Here is a 22,713-nt window from a genome sequence, read left to right on the forward strand (position 1 = left end):
GAGCTATAAACCCAGCCCCAGGCCACAGTTTTGATAATGGGAAAAGCATTAAATAAGTAATCACACAGATAATTATAGTCCAATTAAGATAAATTCTATGCAGGAAAATTTATATGTCGTGCTAAGAATAGGACCCAGTGCCTCACGCATGCTAGCCAAGCACTCTGCCACTGAGCCACAACCCCAGCCCTCACGTAACTTTTTATGTCCTAAATACCTCTTGATATTATATTCATTTTTTTTCCAGTGCTTCTACATGAGTCCAGGCTGTCTTCGTCACTTACCTACTAGACCATGTCCCTTTCCTACTCTGGTATCTCAACAATCTTTTTTCCAGAGTAATTTTTTTTTTCAAATCACGAATTTGAATATGTCATACCTTTTGACTTCAATGATTTTCCATTGCTTTTAGAATGAAGGACTACATCCTTAATATGACCTCTGAGCTTCTTCTATGTGGAACTGCCCCTTCCCTACCTTTCTCCTCTGCCCTCATCAGCATCATTTTAACATACTTTAAGAATGTTTCTTGCTGGTGTGGTGGCACATCTCTGTAATTCCAGCGACTTGGAGGCTGAGATAGGAGGATCACAGGTTTGAGGCTAGCCTTAGCAACTTTAGCGAGATCCTCAGCAACTTTGTGAAACCCTGACTCTAAATAAAAACTAAAAAGGCTGGGGATATACCCAGGTGTAAAGTGCCCCTGGATTCAATCCCTAATACTAAGAATGAAATAATATGCTTCTTTTCAACACAGGCACATGCTGCACCCTTCCTTTGGAATACTTTGCTCTCATCTATTCCTTTGGAATACTTTGCTCTCACCTATTCATTTCATTTAGTGAGTGTCTACTCATTTTTCCCCTGAAGTGTCACTTCCCCAAAGAGCCAGTCCTCAGTTGAGGCCAGGTTTCTTTTTTTATGTATTTTTATAGAAGACTTTCTTTCTTCTTCACAGTGCTAACTCAGTTTGAATTACACATTCAGTCTCTGTCTCCTTTACTAGAATGCAAACTCCATGAGAGCAAGAACTGTGTTTGTTCACTGCTTGACTCCATAAACACTTATTGAAAGAAAGAATGACTAGATACTACATTCAAAATATAAATTACAAATACATATATTGTGGATATATATATATGGAATAGATATACATTCCAAATATATATATTGTGGGTAATGAAGGAGCACATACATTATTTCATCAAATTTAAGACAGCATGATTTTCTGTACTTCTAAGAAAGAAGAAAAGAATGTGCCAGTTAAACCATGATAGCTATCAATTCTAACACATATTCTGATTTCAAAGATGTTAATGTGAATAAATGTGCCTCTTGGAATCGGTGTAGTGATTTTTTTTTTGTAGTGATTGTTTTTAAAAATGAGATTTATTTAATTTATAATATGCCTTTCTACATAATCTATTGTAAAATACTTTTAGATGTCAATAAATACCCTCTACCTTATCACTTAAAATGTCCACATAATATTTCATTATGCAAATTTTATCCTGGATTTAAAACATATTTCACCTTTTCATACACACAAGTAGTTCACATTTAAAATGTTCTTATTCAGGGTTAAGATCCCCCACCCCCATTTTGCTAATGCTGTTTTGTTTCTGGTGAGGTAGGGCCCATGTATTTGGAGTAATAACTTGTTTAAAATCATTACGATGGTAGGCCACATTTGGCCTATAGGCCATAGTTTCTCTACTCCTGCTTTCCACTAATTGAAAAAGTAATTGATCCTAAAGAACTCTGTTTATGGATCTTATATTATTATTATCAATACATACTGCATTAGAAATTAAAGCTGGGAATTTTGGAGGTGGAGAGTGATGGAAAATAAGATTCTTTTTTTTTTTTTTTTTTTTTTTTAGAGAGGATACTGGGGATTGAACCCAGGTTCACTTTACCAAGCTACATCCTCCATCCTTTTTATTTTTTATTTTGAGACATGGTCTTGCTAAGTTGCTGAGGTTGGCCTGTTTCATCCTCTTGATTTGCTGGGATTATAGGCATACACCACTGCTCCTGGCCAGGATTCTTTTCCTTGTTTACATATTTATTTCTAATTTCATGTTAATTATAGCCATTTATATGTGGTGGGGGTTTGTAAGAAAAAAATTGCCTCTTATTGCTCTCAAGGGAGGGGAGAGAAGCAGATTACCCTTCTGATGCTTTTCTGGTCAGGCAGAGTTGTTATAGAAGCAAACAAGTGTGAACAATAAAGCAATTTTTTTTTTTTTTTGTATGAGGATTGCACCCAGGGGCACTCAACCACTGAGCCACATCCCCAGCCCTTTCTCTTTTTTATTTAGAGACAGGGTCTCAGTAAGTTGCTTAATGCCTCACTGTTGCTAGGGCTTGTATGAAATATGATATGTCAAGAGCTTTGTAATGTTTTGAACAACCAATTTAAAAAAAACAATAAAGGGAAAATGAAGATTAAAAAAAAAAAAAAGAGACTTTCTCCATGTGTTATAGTAAGATGTTAAGTTTCACATTCCCATCCTTCTCTCTTTTTTTTTATTGTTGTTCTATAATCCAGTCTGTCCAGTTCCTTTTTTTTTCTCAAATATAGGAAATGTTTGTTTATTGGTTGGATAAGCCGTGTAGAAGGCTTAGTTATGTTATAGATATTTCATGGTGACATGCATGACTTTCTTAATAGAAAGTCAGTGTTAGTCCCCTGTGGGAATAAACCGGGATTCAGGCTTGTCATAGCATTTTACATAAAAGCAGGTAGCCTTTTTATCTTTTTTACTTTTTAGTTTTTTATTGACTGTGACTCTTGTGTGTGTTTGGTGTCTGACAGAGTCGGAGCAAGCAGAAGGAAATGAGGGGTTGGGGGAGACTGACAGATTACTGGGAGGACAGGAGAGCGATAGCGATGTAAACCAGGGAGAAACCATAGGGAGAGCGGAGAAGCAGATTCAAAATCCGTAAATGCAAATTTAGCCTAACTTACCAAATTACTTTCTACATATGCTTCATAGTAGTCAAATCTGTACTTTGAGTTGTCAGATACTGAGTGATTCTTCTACTAATTTTAGATAATTAGCCACCCCTTCCCCAGCCTTTTCGAAAGTGGGTTTTACTGGAACAATTTTCAGATGTGGGGCCCTAAAGTTTACTGCTTCCTCTCAGATGATACATCACAGTTGAAGCAGAAGAACCTTCAGATTCTTTTAATAAAACAAAATGTAAACTAAAGAGGTAGAGGGGGAAAGTATAATTAGGTAAGTATAAGATTTGGAATTTTTTTTTTCTATCCAGGAAGTCTAAATAACATAAGGAGCTAATAGAGAAAACTTAAATTTTTCAAATGAAAGGGATTTTTGAAATTCAGGTGGTATAATGATACCTGGTATGTATTACCATATTCTGGTTAATATTCTGGATGATTTTATGTTTTAATTTATCCTCACACACAATCCTAGGAGGTAGGTAATATCATTATTCCCAATTTATAAATGAGGAAATCCTCATCTGCCCAGTCTTATATAACTATTTATGATTTGAACCCAGATAGGGAATTCATGATATAGGTATTTTGAAGTGTTATTCCATTTTGCCTTTCAGTATTTAAACTCATATAATTGTAAAGAGGTATCAGTTGACTTGCCAGCCATCACCATATGCTCATTTCTGCCCCAATCCTCTGGTCTAGCTTGCCCACTTTTATTTCACCTTCCATTCTTTTGTAAGATGCCTATACTTAGAGCAGGAAAGACCCTCATCAGTTAGGCAGTTTTACTCTTCTTTCCATATATCCATGTTTTTTTATATTCAAGGACCACATTTATTAAAATAAAAGTAACATTAAAAAAAAAAAAAAGAAAAGAACAATCCTTTAGATCAGGATTCAGGAAGAACCTTTCCAAAGTGTTGCCTTTTTGTTACTCTTTGTTTCCATTTTGTGTAGGAAAGAAGCAAGAATTTTAATTTACCTCCACTGTTGTGGCTTAGCCTAAATAACTATAACAATCTCATACTCAGAGTCACATTTGTAGGTCAGTACTATAAATTACTTTCCACAAATTCTTCCAGTTGACAAAAATAGATACACATTTTGCTTAGGGGTAACTATTCTTTTGTAATTTTTGTCTCCTTTTACTTTATTACTCTGAGAGCCGTAGGTGAGTTTCTATACTGAACATTTCCTCCTAAATTTTACCTCTTCAGTTCCTGCCAGTATATAGGAGGCCATTGAAGTTAGCCATGTGTCCTAGGACTATAGACAAAAATTTTGTTGCTTGACTTTCTTATTTACCTGAAGTAACATGGTTGGCAACTTTTATTCTTGATATCTCAATTTGTTACTTTTTGTTGTTATATAAGTATCATTTTTTAAAAAAGGTTATCATTAGGATATTCTAAGTTACTGAGATGAAAAATTAGAAGACTGACTTGGTGAAAATAGCAGTATTATGGTTTATGAGTTATACTTATTTGACACTAATTTAGTAATGTTAAGAGAAAGTAGTTGATGATACCAAGAAAATGTCCGTGATGGAGTCTTCTAATTAAAATGTTTGTCATTGTAGGCATAAGTGGATCAGGCATAATAGGAACTTGAAATTTCTATATTGAAAGTTTTAAATAGGTTAGGTTTAGAAGAAATCATTGGCGAGCTCTTTTTTGAGGCTTGTCAAGAAGCAACAACTATCTTGAGCCCCTTTCCCTAGAATGAGATTTTCTTATTTATTGGAAATATTTATTCCGAATGTGTGTGAAGAGCATAAAGAATAAGAAGAAATATAAGACGTGGTCAGTGTTTTAATGGCAGCAAAGACTTTTTGATTTTCCTAGTTGGCCACAAATGAATCATATTTAAAAACTGTCAATGACAAGAACAGATTTCTAAAATAAAAAGAAAGTTTCCACGAACCAAAATGTCTATTTTTTAAAATACTTTTATCCTAGACATAATTTCTTCATTTTTTGTTGGCTGATACAAACCCAGACTGTGAACTGGGTTATATTTTTTGAGGAATGAGGGAAAAAATTCTTGAAGCATTCTTAGTAAAAAGGTAACTTAGATTTAAAATTACTGAGTTTCATAATTTTTCTTGTTTAACCCAAAATTATAACTGTAATCAAGTCTTCTCATTTAATAGATTATCATTTTAGAGATACTTAAAAATCTCCCCCTGTCCCACCCCAGTGTATTAAAAGAACAAAAAAAGTGTATTAACTGAAGGGTGATTGGTTGTTTTTTGCCTGTACTATTGATGGGGATGGGATGAGTATTGGTTTTAAATTTTATAACATTAAAAACAATTAGAATTCCCTTAAACCACTTTCTGTGTCACACATCTTTGCATTAATTTAACCTGAAGGGAACCACTTCTCCACCTCTCCCCCCCCCGACACTTTTTTATTTTTAACTCCTGAGAGTTCTGTGAATGAAACTCCCTTGTCTTAAATGTCTAGAACTAAAGTCTAAGTAGTGGAAAAGCTAAAAAATAAACAACAAAAATTTCCCAAATAGTACTCTCAGATCCAGCTAAGCAATTTCATTGTGATACTCTTTTCACTAGCTGGCCTGCAAGCAACAACAAAGCATTCTGGATTCCCTGTGAGGATGGATAATGCTGTGCCAATTGTTCCCCAGGCGCCAGCTGCTCAGCCGCTACAGATACAGTCAGGAGTTCTTACACAGGTAAAAACCAGAGCAATGTGGAACCTCAGTATTGCTGAAAAGTACTACTGAGAATCAGGTGTTTCATCCTAGAAAATGGTATTTGCTTGGAATATAAGATCTTTCTTGGTTATGATTCAGTGGTCTTAAAATGAAACATCTATAATGGAACTGTATTCTCATTCCTAACATTATTGCAATTCTTCCAGTGTCTCGCTAGGATTAGTATCCAGACACTGAGAAGTGGTCATTTGAGTAAGTTTACTCTAATTTTGTGGGATGAAGTCCTCTCTCCCACCGCATTTTAAAGATATAGTACACATGCAATGTTTTGATTCCAAAAGATAAGGTTCCTTTTGTGTTCCTTTTGCTTATTACTCTTGGAATTTTATCATTTGAGAGGTTGAATCACATCAGGATGCCTCTTCAAGTATTATATTCTCTCATTCTTTGGGTTTAACCATGTTGTACAGTGCTTTGAAAATTACATTTGCCATGGGACAGAAAACTAAGGTGATTGAGAAAACCATGAAGTATTTATGCAGTATAACAACTGAGATTTTTATAAAATCTATATGGAAATGTTTATGACTCATAACACAAAGAAAATTCTGAAATCTGAAAACCCTACATTGTGAGCAGGAGGAAGAATTCTTGATAAATGCCTTTGTTTCCTAGAACTGATCATCTGAGTCTGGCCCAAGAAAGATTTCTACACTTTTTTGCTTTATGCCATTAATACTTGACCAAATGGGCTCATGCTTTGCTAGTTGAAGGGGAAAAGTTATATTCTGTACATGCATTTTAGGTGATTTGAAATGACGGTTGTTGGTAATAACTTGGGGGGAATGAGAACCCTTCTGAATCCAGATAACCTGCCTCGGTGTTTGTTTCACTCACCTGCCTAATCTACATTTCAGGGAAGCTGTACACCACTAATGGTAGCAACTCTCCACCCTCAAGTAGCCACCATCACACCGCAGTATGCGGTGCCCTTTACTCTGAGCTGCGCAGCCGGCCGGCCGGCGCTGGTTGAACAGACTGCTGCTGTACTGGTAATTCCCCTCACTTGATTGTGTTACTAACGGAGTTTCTTTGGTTTCTTTCTTTTTTTATTTTTTCCTGTTTGTTTTTGTTCTGTTTTTTTTTTTTTTCTGGTTTTCTTATTTAAAAAAAAATTAGCTTAGTCTTTGCAGAGGGCATGGAAGCATGTGCCATCTTGTGGCTGTGTTCTTGCTACATCTTTAATGTCTCATTGTTTTCCTCCTCAACATTTGCTGAAGCACTGTTTGACTCTGATGTTCAGTGAGGCTCTATAAAGAGCCAGTTTGATTCTTCTTTGCCAGCCCTGTGTGGTCAAAGCTCTTGATATAGCTTCAGAAGAGCTTCAACACTATTACCTGTTTTCTGCCCTACCTTTTATGCTTCGATCCTTGAGAATAAAGGAAATGGCCTTTAGTGTGGGGCTTTGCTACAGGTACCTGGATGGCCAAAATTTGAACTCCTTGGCAAGTTAGCTTCTTTCCTTTTTTGCTATTTGAAGCTTCTAAAATGTCTGCATGTAGAAATACTTAAGATGCTCTGAATTGATTGCTTAATCAGTTAACATTAACCTTCCTTCTATGAACATGTGAAGATAGCTCTTTTTGGCACTCATGATCAGTGGCAGCTTCTATCTTCCATTTAAGGATGTTCCCTTTGGAAAGTGCCTATAGATCACTTGATTTATTGAAATTAAAAGTGGATTCATTTTTAGGGGTATTTAGAAAAATTAATTATTTTACAAATAGGTCTTAATACAAGAATGAAAACACAGTTGACAAACTATGTGAATACATCTTTGTTATTAAAAGTCATGGGGAAAATTCATAGATGCAGTTGTAGTAGTGTCAGGCTTAGAAACAGGAAAAACAAATAGGACTTTGAGGTGTACTTCAGGATTAGTAACCTTCAGAGTGATCTTTGGATGGTTTTTGTTTTTTTGTTTTTGTTTATTTGGGGGAGTTAGAATTTCCAGTATTTCATTATTTGAAATTTAAAATTAGGTAAACATTTGAAGACCTAATTGCTACTTTTAAATCCTGATATTTCTCATCTTTCAAAGTAGTTTTAAATTTTTTTTTTTTTTGTTCTTTTTAAAATACTTACATGAGTGAAAACACTTCCAGAAACATATTTGGTTGGAACTTGTTTGGTTTCCAGTTTAAAAGTCTCTGTCATTTCTAGATCAATTTTGTCATAAACAAAACCTGAATGCAAAGGGAATCAGATATATTTCCAACTTGGTCAATCCAAGCTTCTGCTTTCAGCTCACTCACCTGTAGTTTTGAGATTTGAATGTTAGTTGATACTTCTCCTTTGCTGCTTTTCTTAAGTTTGCACTAGCCATTTGCTAAGCTTTGCATATTTTTGTTCTTCCTCTGTCAAAACAGTTCGTCGCTTGGAGCGCCAGATTTCTGCCTCACGTTGGAATGTTATTTCTTGCTTTGTATTAAACTACATGCTTTGTCTTGTGCAGGTGTTGGCTTATGGAAAGACGCATGGTGTGACTTAACATATTTCTCTTATTTTCTGTTTTGTTTTGTTTTGTTTTGTTTTAAATTCTGCGTATGGTAGCAGACGTGTTTGCAGTTTCTCTGCTTTGAAGGCTTCTTGTTTGGAACCGGTACTTGTAACAAGTGGATCTGTTACTTGCAGAAATATTTTTAAAACAGGGTGTTGATGGCCTTGCAGTTTGAAATTCATGAAACAGAACCATATGTTCCCAAGTATTGTAGGTAATTGTACTGCAGAATTCAAGTTTAAAAAAGAAATTTCCAAATATGTTCTCATTTTTTTCAGAAAATGCCAGAATTTCTGTAAGATGTACAGAAAACATATTTATTCTCAGTCTTTTGCAAGTGACATAGCTTGTTAAAAACTGGAACTCATGTATTTTTCTTATAGTAATTAATTTTAATGTTGAAGGATAATTCTATAAATGATACATAAAGCAAATATAGCTAGACAACTATTAAAAACAATATAATGTGTTCTGCATGGATTTCTCAAATATTTTACTGCTTTAATTTTTAATTCTCTCATATGGCTACAAATGATGGTGTTATGCTTATGCCAAGCATGTTTGTTCATCTACATTTGGCTCCTTTTTCTAAGCAGTACCCTTTAAAAAAAAAAAAAGGGAACAGTTCTGCTCTATGTGTTATGGGTTGAATTGACATGATGTCTTATCTGATTAGCACACTCCAGTTTTAGCATTTCTATTTTTTAATCCCAAGGGAGTCTTCTAAATTCTTTCTAGGGATGTATATTTTACAATTTTTACAAAAATGGTGCTCCAACATTTAACCAGAGCTGACCTCTGAACTTTCAGACTTCTTTTCTCTCCAGTATAATATGAAGTCTTAACTGCAGGGATCTTCATTTTTTTTAGCACCCTGTTAGCTAGGTTGTGGAGGTAGGCCCCCCCACCGCCAAAAATAAAGTATGTTCTATTTGCTTTTCATACGACTTGTAGCCATGAGCCCTTCTGAACTTTCTTTATTAATCACTGCAAGTTAACAGTCTACAAGCAACTTTTTTAAGATACAAAAATATTATTTCAATCTAAAAAAAAAAAACAAGAAACAAACAACAACAAAAAAATCAGAAGAAAAAGGCAAAAATGAGTCAAGTTTGGATTTTTTTTGTGTGTTTCCTTACAGCAAGCTTGGCCTGGTGGAACTCAACAAATTCTCCTGCCTTCAACTTGGCAACAGTTGCCTGGGGTAGCACTACACAACTCTGTCCAGCCCACAGCGGTGATTCCAGAGTCCATGGGGAGTGGTCAGCAGTTAGCAGACTGGAGGCAAGTACCTTCCATTTTTCTCTATTTGAAATGAAACCCTAAAAGAAAGAAAGAAAGAAAAGAAAAAAAAAATCTTTACTACTGTCATGTGTAACTAATTAGAACAAGTAACTGATGTGATTCTGCAATCTGTATACAGGGTAAAAATGGGAGTTCATAACCCACTTGAATCAAAGTGTGAAATATGATATATCAAGAACTATGTAATGTTTTGAACAACCAACAACAAAAATTAAAAAAAAAAAAGAATTATAATGCAAAAAAACAACAACAAAGTACATGTATAAAGGCATCAATTGGTGTGAATATCCTTTATATACAGAAATATGAAAAATTGTGCTCTGTATGTGTAATAAGAATTGTAATGCATTCCACTGCTGTCATGTATTTAAAAAAATAAAATCAATAAAAGATTAAAAAAATAATAAATAAATAAATAAATAAATAACTTCATAATAGCAAGGAGATGGAATTATAAGTAAATTTTGAATATAATAAAATAATAGGTTTTAAGATCAGGAATCATTCATTCCATACTTAAAAAACAGTCTTAAGTAATTAGAAATGATATATTAAAATCCTCAAGTTTTATAATCCAGGTACCCTGACTTTAAAATGCAGTTGTATTTAGTTGTCTTAAGCACATTTAATAACTGTTTGGTCCTGATTTTTCAGTGGTTTTGGGATTCAGTCTTCTGTTTCTTTCTGTTGGTCTAGGAATGCCCACTCTCATGGTAACCAGTACAGCACTATCATGCAGCAGCCATCCTTGCTGACTAACCATGTGACATTGGCCACTGCTCAGCCTCTGAATGTTGGTGTTGCTCATGTTGTAAGACAACAATCCAGTTCCCTCCCTTCAAAGAAGAATAAGCAGTCTACTTCAGTCTCTTCTAAGTAAGTCTTCATTAGAGCTGATGGTTAAAACTATGCCAGTTTGAGACATATTGCCCAGTGTAGGAATGTTGTATACATACTTGTGGTCTGAGCAGCAGTACCTGCCAAATTGAGCAAGAGCTGACATTTTCATCTAGACATGCACACCAGGTGTGTGCCTGGTTATGATCATCCTTTCTCTCTTCTGCATCTTTAAATCCAGGCCACTTTTATGATACTTTAATTTTTCTTGCCCACTTTGTAGAGTGAAATTTAACTCTAGGGTAAAGGGCACACACAAAAATAAATTTCTTTTGTATTTTGCTATTCTTGTCCCTGGAAACTCTAGCCAGAGTAGTAAATTTTTCACCAAAACTTTCATAGTTAAAGCCAGGTGTTATAGGGCACACCTGTAATCCCAACTACTCAGGAGACTGAGATAGGAGGATTATAAATTCACATCCAGCTTGGGAATAAAAAATAAAGAGGGATTTAACTCAGTGGGGATGTAACTCAGTGATAGACTGCCCCTAGGTTGAATCCCCAGTACTATAAAACAAAGTAAAACAAAATTTACATAGTTAAGTGTGTTAGCCTAATGGTTAGGTAAAAAGGAATCAAAAAGTAATCTGGAAAGCAGTCTCAGGAGAAGATGTGCAATTAGGGGGACCAAGAATTGAGGGCTGGGGTTGTAGCTCAGCGGTAGCGCAATTGCCTGGTATGTGTAAGGCACTGGGTTTGATCCTCAGCACCACATACAAATAAAGATACTGTGTGTCCATCTCCAAATTAAAAAAAAAAAAAGAATTGATCAGTTTTTCCTTGTGAATTTCCCCTGCAGATCCTCTCTGGATGTTCTTCCTTCCCAAGTTTATTCTTTGGTTGGGAGCAGTCCTCTCCGTACCACATCTTATAATTCCCTAGTCCCTGTCCAAGATCAGCATCAGCCGATCATCATTCCAGATACTCCCAGCCCTCCTGTGAGTGTCATCACTATCCGTAGTGACACTGATGAGGAAGAAGACAACAAATATAAGCCCAATAGGTAAGACAGATGAATGGTTCCCTGGCTCTGTTGGACTTAGACTGTTGGCTTCAGGCATGGCGTGCAGTTTTGACTATGAAAAAAAAGGACAAAAGAAGGTGCTTTGGAAGTGTGACCTTGGATGAGTCAACCAAAACCCTTAAGTTCCCGTAACTGAGCATTGTTAAGTTTTCCCTAATGTTAGACATACTTGTCTGTTAAATCAGTCTTCCTGATATATAAGAGAACAGATTTATATCAAGAAGTTTGACTACTCTAGCTTGGAATGCACATTATATCACTGACAGGACTGTTATCCTCAGGGAGGTTTATAATCTGAAAATAGATACCATACTTCTGAATATATGAACAGTTAATTAGAATGAGTAGGTAGATAAGAGATACTTGAAATTTGTTCAATTTCCTAATCTGAACAGACCTCTTTTTAAGAGGTACAGTGTTGGTAGGGCTTGCCTTTCTTTTGCCCCCTGCTATGTGGTCTGAAAGCTGAAGAATTTAGATACCAGGATATTCCCTCCTATCCTAGCACCTTAGTTCAAGTTCTTAACTAGGCAGTTTACTGAAAGGAAGTAGGTAAGTTTAAGAACTATGATACATACCTCTCTCTCAGTGTGAGCATAGTTGATTGCCTTGATTCTTCTGTATTATATTCTTCATTGAGCTTTTGGTGTTAGGCATATAGAAGAGGGAATAATCCTGCTTTCACCTGAGAAATTAGGATTCACACAGGAAAGAAACTTCAGAGACTTTACAGAGTCATACAAACGTAAAATTTAAATTAATTTGAAAGAGTAAATTTAGAAAGAATTTAGAGTCTCTTAGTTCAAAAGGGCTATTGTAAGATAGGGATTTGAAAGGTGTCATTGAATTGATTCAGGGAAGAGAAAAGTAGACTTTCCAGTGAGGGAAAGTGGTGTACTAATAGCAAAAGTTATGTATGAGTTATAATCAGCCTGATTGCTTTGACTGGACCCAGTTTTATTAAAAAATAAGGTAAAGTTAAAGTTAGTTATCTTTTTATCACTGTGAGAAAATACTCAAGAAAAACAAAAGTAGGGAAGATTTATTTTGGCTTAAAGTGTCAGAGGTTTTGATTCATTGTCAGCTGGCTTCATTATTTCTGGTCCTGTAGTGAGGCAGTATAATACATCGTGGTAGAAGGGTATGGTGGAGCAAAGCAGAACAAGAGAGGGATTCAACAAAGTATCCCCCCAGTGATCCACTTCCTCTAACTAGGTCCACCTCCAAAGTTTCTACCACCTTCCAATCATTTCCCAAAAGCCCCACCTGAACACTGCTGCATTGGAGACCAAGTCTTCAATACATGAGTCTTTGAGGGGAATATTCCAGATCTAATCTGTAACAGTAAGGGAGGAATCAGCAAAGGAATCTTTTTAAAAAAAAAGTATAGTGAGAAGTTTGACTAGGATAGTAAGGAACCATTTATAGTCTGTAGAGGTGTTAGGAAAAAAAGTGGTGTTTGAAGAATATTGTTGAAATAACTGTGCATGAGAATGACTAAGAGGCAACATGGAGTAGGTGTGAACTCTGGAGTCATTTTTGCCTTGAGTCTGAGTTTCTGTCTTTACCATTTACCATATTTTATTATTTTACTGCATAATTTTCGCCACCACATTAGCATATATTTATGAGTATTCCATGCATCCTAAACTTGCACCAAAGAGAATGATTTTTAAGTAATACCAGTGCATTTTTTTAAAAAGGAAGCTTCAAATAATGGTTGTACCCCACTGTTTTGCAAAAAAATTTGCATAAAATCTCCAACCATTATGAGATGAAATGTCATATGTTCTTTATGTGACCTTGAATGAGTTCCTTAATCTCCCTCTGCCTTAGTTTCTTCATCTGAAAGATGGGGATAATATTGGCTGTGGCTATGGCTCAGCGGTAGTGTGCTTGCCTAGAACATACAGGGCTTGGGTTCAATCTTCAGCACCACATAAAAACAAATGAAAACTAAAGGTATTGTGTCCAACTACAACTAAAAAATTTTTTTAAAAAAGATGGGGATAATAGTAACTACTTTATAGGATTATTGTAAGGACTCAGCGAGATGCACATAGAACATAAGAAATAGTGCATGATAGTAAGCACTTAGAAGTTTGCTATTGCTGTTATCATTACTATTATAATTGTTCTCATGAAAGAATGAGAGACCATGTAAGGCATATTGCTTAAAAGGGCAGTTGAATTTTCACATATTTTCTTTTCCTCAGCTCTGGCCTGAAGCCGAGGTCTAATGTCATCAGTTATGTCACTGTCAATGATTCTCCAGACTCTGACTCCTCCTTGAGCAGCCCATATTCCACTGATACCCTGAGTGCTCTTCGGGGCAATAGTGGGCCGCTGCTGGAGGGGCCTGGTAGAGTTGTGGCAGATGGCACTGGCACCCGTACCATCATTGTACCTCCAATGAAAACTCAGCTTGGTGACTGCACTGTAGCAACACAGGCCTCAGGTAGGTGGTATCTTCACAGCTAGAAATGAATTCTTCTCTAATCAGTGTATGCTTAGAATTTTGTTATAATATACTTATGCCATGGTCCAGACCAGTGGAATAGATATTCTTAAAAAGTACTTAATTCAGAAATCAGTTCTCTATGATCTGAAATTAATTTTTGCCATCAGTTATCTTCCAGGATTTGTTTTACTTGGAATAATATAAAAATGAGATTGTATTTGGTGTCATTTTAGTTTCTTAAACACATTCACCACTGATGGTAGGAAGTAGACAAGACTTATATCGTATGGCAGGAAGAATGAGCAGGCAATTAGATTTGTCACAGATAGTTTGAATATGGCAATCTAGAAGAGGACAAGACTTGATAATATTGACTATGACCACAAAAGTGTTTTGGAAAACATATGTCCTTTAGATTTTTGTTCTGACCTAATGTCACAGTAGTGATGCTTTTGTTGGTTTTATTATTAGCCTAATCTCTTCTCTTTTTTGCTGTTAGATACTGGAACTTAGGCTCTCTGATTCAGTTATTGTGTTAGTTGAGCTGCAGTAACAAATCCCAAAATTCCGTGGTTTAACATGATAGTATACTTTTTTACTCATGTCACTTCCCAGTGCAAGTGTTTCTGGTTGGCCTATAGTAAGTTAAGGACCACAGAACCCTGCAACCCTCAGCATCAATCAAAAGGAGAAACGAAGTTTAGAGGAGGCAAGCCTCCTTTCTTAACCTCTTTAGCCTGGAAGTGTAGTGAACACCACTACTAGGGCCCCTGATACATGCAGGGAGGCCTAATAAGTATAGTCTGTCTAGGCAGCAGCTTCTCAGTGGCAACTCTATGCCAGTGAAGGGGAGGATTAATTTTTGGTTACCAGCATAGCCATCTGTATTATACTTGTATAAATGGTGTTTTATTAGGATTAAGTTACTGCCATACTCAAACAGGATTCTAATTTGAGGATATTATTTCAAGCCTCAGTTCTCTTCAGACTGCCCCCATTGAAGGAAGAGGGCTGGGGTTTTAGATCAGTGGTAGAGCACTTGCCTAGCATGTATGAGGCACTGGGTTCGATTCTCAGCACCACATATAAAACAAATAAATAAATAAAGGTCCATCAATAACTAATAAAAATATTTTTTAAAAAAGAATATAAGGTAGAACTTCCTGATACCAGGCTACTGAATATTCTACTAGGACCTCTGCCCCCTTTTAGGCCCAAAGAATATAGACTCTCAGAAGTAAATGAGAATTCAGTGCTTCAGTTTGCCTACTGGGAAACATAGAAAGGAAAAAAAAATGCATTCAAATGAAATGTGAAGACTGCAAGTACCCAATAGGATAGGATCTTGCCTTTTGACATTTAAATATCCTAAAAATTACCAATGTATCAGCTTCACATTGTCATCTTGTTACTTACTTAATCCTATCCTACATAAAACTGTATGCTCCCTGGAGGTAGGGACGGTATCCTTATGTTTGTATTTCCAGTGGTGTCTTGTATATAATAGGTGATTAGATAATATTTATTCAAGTAACCTTTTGAGGATCCTTTGTGAAGTTTAGAAATACAGAAAAGAAATAGATAATAAACTTTCTCTTCCAGTATAGATGTAATTAAAGAAGTAAGATACACTTGAGACCTTAACTCTCATAAACTGTGTGCAAATGTGGACTGACTAATGTTAGCTCAGTGATACTAAGCCCTGACTCCTTTTTAGGTCTCCTAAGCAGTAAGGCCAAGCCAGTGGCCTCAGTGAGTGGGCAGTCATCTGGATGCTGTATCACCCCTACAGGCTATCGAGCGCAACGTGGGGGGACCAGCGCAGCACAGCCACTCAACCTGAGCCAGGTAAGTGCTAGGGGTTGCAGCTTTCTGTTTGGGTGCCCTCCTCTTGTTACTCTCTGAAGAACCCTGCTTCTGGCTGGACTGCTGAATAAAGCCAAATGAAGCTCCTTTTGTGTCACTAATTTGGTGTTCTGTGGCCTGCGTCGTATCTGCATGTGCTGTGTCTACATTTGTTCTGTGAATGTGTTTGGGATGTGCATTCCAGGTTTTCCTGGAGACTTCCTTCTCTAGCCTGGAACATTAGAGAAATGTCTGGAATTTAGATAGAGCCTAGGATACTATAGCCATGCCTGGTCCTGCATCACCACATGCTTTGAGACCAGACTCTTCTCTTATCTCCCTCCCATGCCATAAATAACCTGAGCCTCACACTGTTTACTTGAGTCAAGAGACAGGGAAAGTTTTTTGTGTGTGTCTTCCACCCACCCCTTCATTTAATCATCTGGTTCTAATTCTCCCTGTTGCTCGAGGCTCAAGTGTTGGATTTGCCCCTGCCCTCTCATTATCTGATAGAGTAGTGAGGTTACTTTATTTTCGTTTATGTTCACTCTTTTCTCAGCCAGAATTCTGGTGCTCATGTGATACCTACCAATAATGAGAAGGTGTCAATAGGGTATAACTGTGTGAGAAAGAGAGCACATGCACATGCAAATGTAAGTTTAAATTAGTTGCATGTGTTTTAGGCTCCACGTTTCAAGAGGGACATGAAGAACTTAGAACTAAAGAAAGCAATAGCAATAAAAAAGGTTAGGGAAAGTCAAAATCACTGACGCCAGGATGGGGGTGAATTAATAGTCACTAACTTGCAGGAATGGGCAACCCTGTGAACCTTGTACTCTTGATTCTCCCCCTTCCTCTGTCACACTTAAGAACAAATTGCTGCTGTCTGAGCTGGGTTAGGATCAGTTCTGCCTAGAGGTAGAGGGATGGGTGGTAACTTCTGACAGCATTCATTGCCAGTTTGGGAGATTCTGTGCTGTGGCAGTCCAGAAACAGTGCACTTCAGAACCTCCATTCTTCCCTTGGCCTGTAGTGCCCTAAACCAGAGTTACCTCAAGATTCCTTATTCCCTTCTTCCTCCTTCCAGAACCAGCAGTCATCGTCAGCTCCAACCTCGCAGGAGAGAAGCAGCAACCCTGCTCCCCGCAGGCAGCAGGCATTTGTGGCCCCGCTCTCCCAAGCCCCCTACGCCTTCCAGCATGGCAGCCCACTGCACTCGACGGGGCACCCACACCTGGCCCCGGCCCCTGCTCACCTGCCAAGCCAGCCTCACCTGTATACGTATGCTGCCCCCACCTCTGCTGCTGCATTGGGCTCCACCAGCTCCATTGCTCATCTTTTCTCCCCGCAGGGCTCCTCAAGGCATGCTGCAGCCTACACCACCCACCCTAGCACATTGGTGCACCAGGTCCCTGTCAGTGTTGGGCCTAGCCTCCTCACTTCTGCCAGTGTGGCCCCTGCTCAGTACCAACACCAATTTGCCACCCAGTCCTACATTGGGTCTTCCCGAGGCTCAACAATTTACACTGGATACCCGCTGAGTCCTACCAAGATCAGCCAGTATTCTTATTTGTAGTTGGTGAGCATGAGGGAGGAGGGTTCATGGCTGCCTGCTCCTGGCCCTGAGTTCTAAATAATGGGCTGTGGTAAGCACCTCCTTTTACCCTCTCTTGAAACTCCTTAGCCAGCAACTTGTTCTGCAGGGGCCCACTGAAGCAGAAGGCTTTTCTCTGGGGAACCTGTCTCAGTGTTGACTGCATTGTTGTAGTCTCCCAGTTTGCCCTATTTTTAATTCTTTATTTTTATGACAGCATTTTTGGTATTTGGAAGAGTTCAGAAACCCATCCTCTGCGGTTACCAAGGAAGAGAGATCATTCTGAAGTTTCCCTTTGAAAAATTTTTGTCTCTCTGACTTGATTTCTATAAACACATTTGAAAATAAGTGAAGCCCCTCTTTATTTAACTTTGTTTTATTGCCATTACTGGTCAGAAGGAAAATACAGATAGAGGGATTTGAAATATGGTAACAAATGAGAGAAGAAGAATTATTATTTTTTGTTTAAAAACCAAAACTTAATTGCCTGTTTTATATTCAGAGCAGCTTATGCAAGTCCACATTTTACTATCAGGCATTTCTCCTCAAAAAAAGTTTACCTTTGTTTATGGGACATTTAAATTTGCAGTGTTTTATTTTGTTTTTATGTCAAATTATACTTAAAGGACAACTTTTTAATTTTTGCAAAACCAGTTATGTGTTTTGCAGTTCTCTTAGTTGCTTCTGCGTTTATTACAAAGTGATGTTAAAAAGTAGCTCACCACCTGCTGGTAACTCAGTGTGAGAGAATCAGTGCCCACCTTGAAAGTACCAAGTATTCTATGCTTTTAAATGAAACACCATGAATTTTTTTTCTAAAAATTTTAAAAAATTCCTCTATGATCCAACTTGCATTTTATTACTAGAAAAGCCATGAAGGTGGTGATTATTGTATGGTAGTTGTCTTACTATATGCAAAATCTCTTTCTCTTATGAGATACTGGTATGGTGAGCTGTGCCTACAGGTTGTTGGTGTTGATGAACTTGGCCTAAAGATCACTATGAATTTTCAATAATACGCCTCTGTGTTTTCCTCATCTCTCCCTTATGTTTTATGTGATTTATTTGGGGAGAAGCTAAAGGATCTGAAACCAGATGAGAACGTTGTTGTGTATAGCTTTTATACTTTAAAGTAGCTTCCTTTGTATGCCAGCAGCAAATTGAATGCTCTCTTATTAAGACTTATATAATAAGTGCATGTAGGAATTGCAAAAAAATATTTTAAAAGTTTATTACTGAATTTAAAAATATTTTAGAAGTTTTGTAATGGTGGTGTTTTAATATTTTGCATAATTAAATATGTACATATTGATTAGAAAAATATAACAAGCAATTTTTCCTGCTAACCCAAAATGTTATTTGTAATCAAATGTGTAGTGATTACACTTGAATTGTGTATTTAGTGTGTATCTGATCCTCCAGTGTTACCCCGGAGATGGAATTAATGTCTCCATTGTATTTAAACCAAAATGAACTGATACTTGTTGGAATGTATGTGAACTAATTGCAATTATATTAGAGCATATTACTGTAGTGCTGAATGAGCAGGGGCATTGCCTGCAAGGAGAGGAGACCCTTGGAATTGTTTTGCACAGGTGTGTCTGGTGAGGAGTTGTTCAGTGTGTGTCTCTTCCTTCCCTTTCTCCTCCCTTCCCTTATTGTAGTGCCTTATATGATAATGTAGTGGTTAATAGAGTTTACAGTGAGCTTGCCTTAGGATGGACCAGCAAGCCCCCGTGGACCCTAAGCTGTTCACTGGGATTTATCAGAACAGAATTAGTAGCTGTGTTGTGTAAATGCATTGTTCTCAGTTTCCCTGCCAACATTGAAAAATAAAAACAGCAGCTTTTCTTCTTTACCACCACCCCTATCCCTTTACATTTTGGATTCTTAGCTGAGTTCTCACAGAAGCATTTTCCCCACGTGGCTCTCTCACTGTGCATTGCTACCTTGTTTCTGTGAGAATTCAGGAAGCAGGCGCAAGGAAGTCAAGCCAATATTAATATGCATTTCTTCTCTTTTTTCTTTTTAAAAATATGTGCAATCACTTTTAGAAAAAGATTTTTTTTTTCCTTTTCCCATGTGGCAGTCCTTCCTGCAGATAGTTGACATTGCTAGTAAAATATTTGCTTGTTGAAAAAAACATGTAACAGATGTGTTTATACCAAAGAGCCTGTTGTATTGCCTACCATGTCCCCATACTATGAGGAGGAGTTTTTGTCATGCTGTGCTGGTGACAAGAAACTCAACAGAAAGGTTTCTTAGCCGGTGAAGAATATTAAGAAAGCATCAAAGCCTGTTGAGTCATTGAGGCTTCTGAGGTTTCTTTTTAACAACTTTTATATTCTTGGGGCCCTTCAAGCTGTGAAATTGTCCTAGTACTCTCAGCTCCTCCACGGATCTGGGTCAAATAGAGAAGGTACTGGGGACGGGGACTTTCCTGCCCATAAAGGATTTGGGGGAAGAAGGTTAACCCTAAGATACAGATGTGTTCCATCTGAATTGAAAATGATATTTGAGGGATAATTCTAGGACTGGTTTTATTTAGAGAGATGGTGTCAAGGAGGTGCAGGATGGAGATGGGAGATTTCATGGAGCCTGGTCAGCCAACTCTGAACCAGGTTGAACACCGAGGAGCTGTCAAAGTATTTGGAGTTTCTTCCTCATAGGGAGTAAGGGCTTCTAAGATGGGGCAGGTAGTCAGTACAGCCTACCCAGGAACATGTTGTGTTTTCCGTACTTTTTTTTTTTTTTTTTTATCATTGTATTGAGTTGTATGTTCACTATATTGGTCAAGACAACCAAGCAGTTTGTGTAGTTTGTCACTAGTGTTATACAGTTTTCTGGTCAGTGTGTGTCACCTTTTGTGTCTCCCTTTTGCCAAGCACATTCTGATGTTCTTTAAAATGCAGGTCTGGTTTCTAATGGAAACACATTTTATTCCTTATCTTTCCTGAACAAGGGACAAGATTGGTTGTTTTTGTGATGAGATGAAGGGGGAGGAAACAAACCCCACACTCCTGTCTCCAAGTCTAATGAGTAGATGCCATTAAGATAGGAGTCTTAACTCCATGGGAAAAGATAACACCCAAGAGTTTATTGTGGTCACCTGACTAGCAGTTGTGTGGCTTTAAAAACCTTAGAGATTTTCAGTCTTAGTCTGCAACTGACCTTTCAGATTTGCCAAGATCAAAATCCACCTGTGTCTGCTGAATGTGTATGTGCTCCATGTGGCTTTACATTCTGTCCCTGGGGCTTAATATGGCTGGCCCTGACAGCATGGGGGAAGCGTTGTGAATGTAGTAAGCAGCTGGCCTGGGTCACCATGGCCTGACCTCAAACCAGCTTAAGGCTTTAAGTCCTTAAGTCCTCTCAGAACTTGCACTTCCAGCTTCTCCCCTTCCTGGTGAGAGAGGGAAGTGTGGGGAAGGGTTAGGTAGAGCCAGGGAGGCTCATCGGGATACTTGATCGCTCTGGAGTTTTAAATAGCTCTCAGGAGGTGATGCCACTGTCAGTGTTCAGCTGAAATGCCAACCCCAGAAATCAGAACTTCATTTTCAAACAGTTCTGGCCATTCTCAGCCTGCTTTTGTGATTGCTCATCCATCGTCCTCCACTAGAGGGGCTAAGCTCGACTGCCCTTAACCAGGCAAGCACAGTCTTGTGTGTTTTATTCAGCATTGTTATACAGAAATCCACTAGTTGAGATGGTTTGTTTTAGAATAGGAAATGAAGTTGCCTCTCAGTGAAAGGAATGGCCCGAGCCTGCTTCCTATTTTGATTTTTCTTTTAAACTGATGGATGGTGCAGCATGTCTACATGGTTGTTTGTTGCTAAACTTTATATAATGTGTGGTTTCAATTCAGCTTGAAAAATAATCTCACTACATGTAGCAGTACATTATATGTACATTATATGTGATGTTAGTATTTCTGCTTTGAATCCTTGATATTGCAGTGGAATTCCTACTTTATTAAATGTATTTGATATGCTAGTTATTGTGCGCGATTTTAAACTTTTTTTTGCTTTCTCCCTTTTCTGGTTGTGCACTTCCTTTTACAACAAGCCTCTAGAAACAGATAGTCTCTGAGAATTACTGAGCTGTTTGTGATGCAGATGTACTTAGGGAGTATGTAAAATAATCATTTTAACAAAAGAAATAGATATTTAAAATTTAATACTAACTCCGGGAAAAGGGTCCATTGTGTAAAACATAGTTTATCTTTGGATTCAATGTTTGTCTTTGGTTTTACAAAGTAGCTTGTATTTTCAGTATTTTCTACATAATATGGTAAAATGTAGAGCAATTGCAATGCATCAATAAAATGGGTAAATTTTCTGATTCATGTGGCTGTTTTTATTTCTGTTATAAGGGGACAAAAGCGTACAACAAATGACACTTTCGGAGTGGCTAAAAACACATGGCACTTGAACATTAGTAGAGCATAGAACAATTTCATTCTTCATGCAGATCTACATAATGGAAACAAATATCCTTTGGTAAGGAATTCTTCCCAAGAATGGAGGTCCAGGATAAGATGACTGAACCTGACCCTTTTAAAAATGTAGAAGACTCTGAGATAAGCTAATTTAACTTTGTTTCACCAAACATCTAAGGTAGCAGAATGAAAATAGAGTCACCACAGGAAGATGCTTTCCCTCTTTTGGAGCTGTACTGTTAGAGACAGAGCACTTTGATTAGATTTCTCTTGATTCTAAAGTGAATAAAATAAGATGCATCAATTTTAGGCTTCTGCAACTTTTGTTGGAATACAGAAATGGGCAGCTGTTAGGAATACCCTTTTCAACCCTAATCAAGAGAAATGACCAGCAGTCTATTCTCTTTCAGTAATAGGAAGGTAAAAATCTATTTTATTTTGGTTTAGACTACAACATAATGTTTTTTCAGACCCACCCCCATACCAGTGAATGTAAAATAGTATGAACTTGTTGAACTCTCTGCAATTTTGATAAGAGAATATCCCTGGAGAGCCATGTAGAATAATAGCTCTGCTATTACTCTCACTTCCAGATAATTAAGTTATTAACCAACCTCTCAATGATTTGTTTTTTGGTGTTTCTACTTTTTTTTTTTTTAATAAGAAATGCACAACATAAGCCACTGAATATGAATTATTTTCTACAGAGCAGATTTTTTAAAAAATAAAGATATTGTAGATGGACGCAATACCTTTATTTATTTATCTTTATGTGGTGCTGAGAATCAAACCCAGTGCCTCACACATGCTAGGCGGGCACTCTACCCCTGAGCCACACCCCCAGCCCCTGGTGTTTTACTTTTATTTCATCTTTGGGTTAAGAGAGGCTGGCATAGCTCTTAAAGATACTGAGTAGTATGTAGGGAAGCCTGCATT

At 37.4% G+C, this 22,713-nt stretch overlaps 1 protein-coding gene across 2 annotated transcripts; it reads left to right on the plus strand.

The window, feature by feature from the left end:
* The first annotated feature begins 5,415 nt into the window (after positions 1-5,415).
* Positions 5,416-21,680, plus strand: LOC107156100 (homeodomain-interacting protein kinase 1). 2 transcript variants are annotated; one of them, XM_015502146.2, is made up of 8 exons: positions 5,422-5,671; positions 6,571-6,705; positions 9,355-9,497; positions 10,215-10,394; positions 11,215-11,418; positions 13,656-13,897; positions 15,618-15,748; positions 16,833-21,680. In XM_015502146.2, exons 1-8 carry the CDS (start codon positions 5,594-5,596, stop codon positions 17,319-17,321), a joined length of 1,602 nt encoding a protein of 533 aa, XP_015357632.2. In that variant the 5' UTR covers positions 5,422-5,593; the 3' UTR covers positions 17,322-21,680. The 2 variants fall into 2 exon arrangements, with proteins under 2 accessions (XP_048670498.1, XP_015357632.2); XM_048814541.1 differs by lacking the exon at positions 6,571-6,705 and having other exon boundaries at positions 5,416-5,671.
* Positions 21,681-22,713: the final 1,033 nt, after the last annotated feature.

This window comes from Marmota marmota, unplaced genomic scaffold, assembly GCF_001458135.2.
Source record: "Marmota marmota marmota unplaced genomic scaffold, marMar, whole genome shotgun sequence".
In the NCBI taxonomy this organism is placed as follows: Eukaryota; Metazoa; Chordata; class Mammalia; order Rodentia; family Sciuridae; genus Marmota; species Marmota marmota.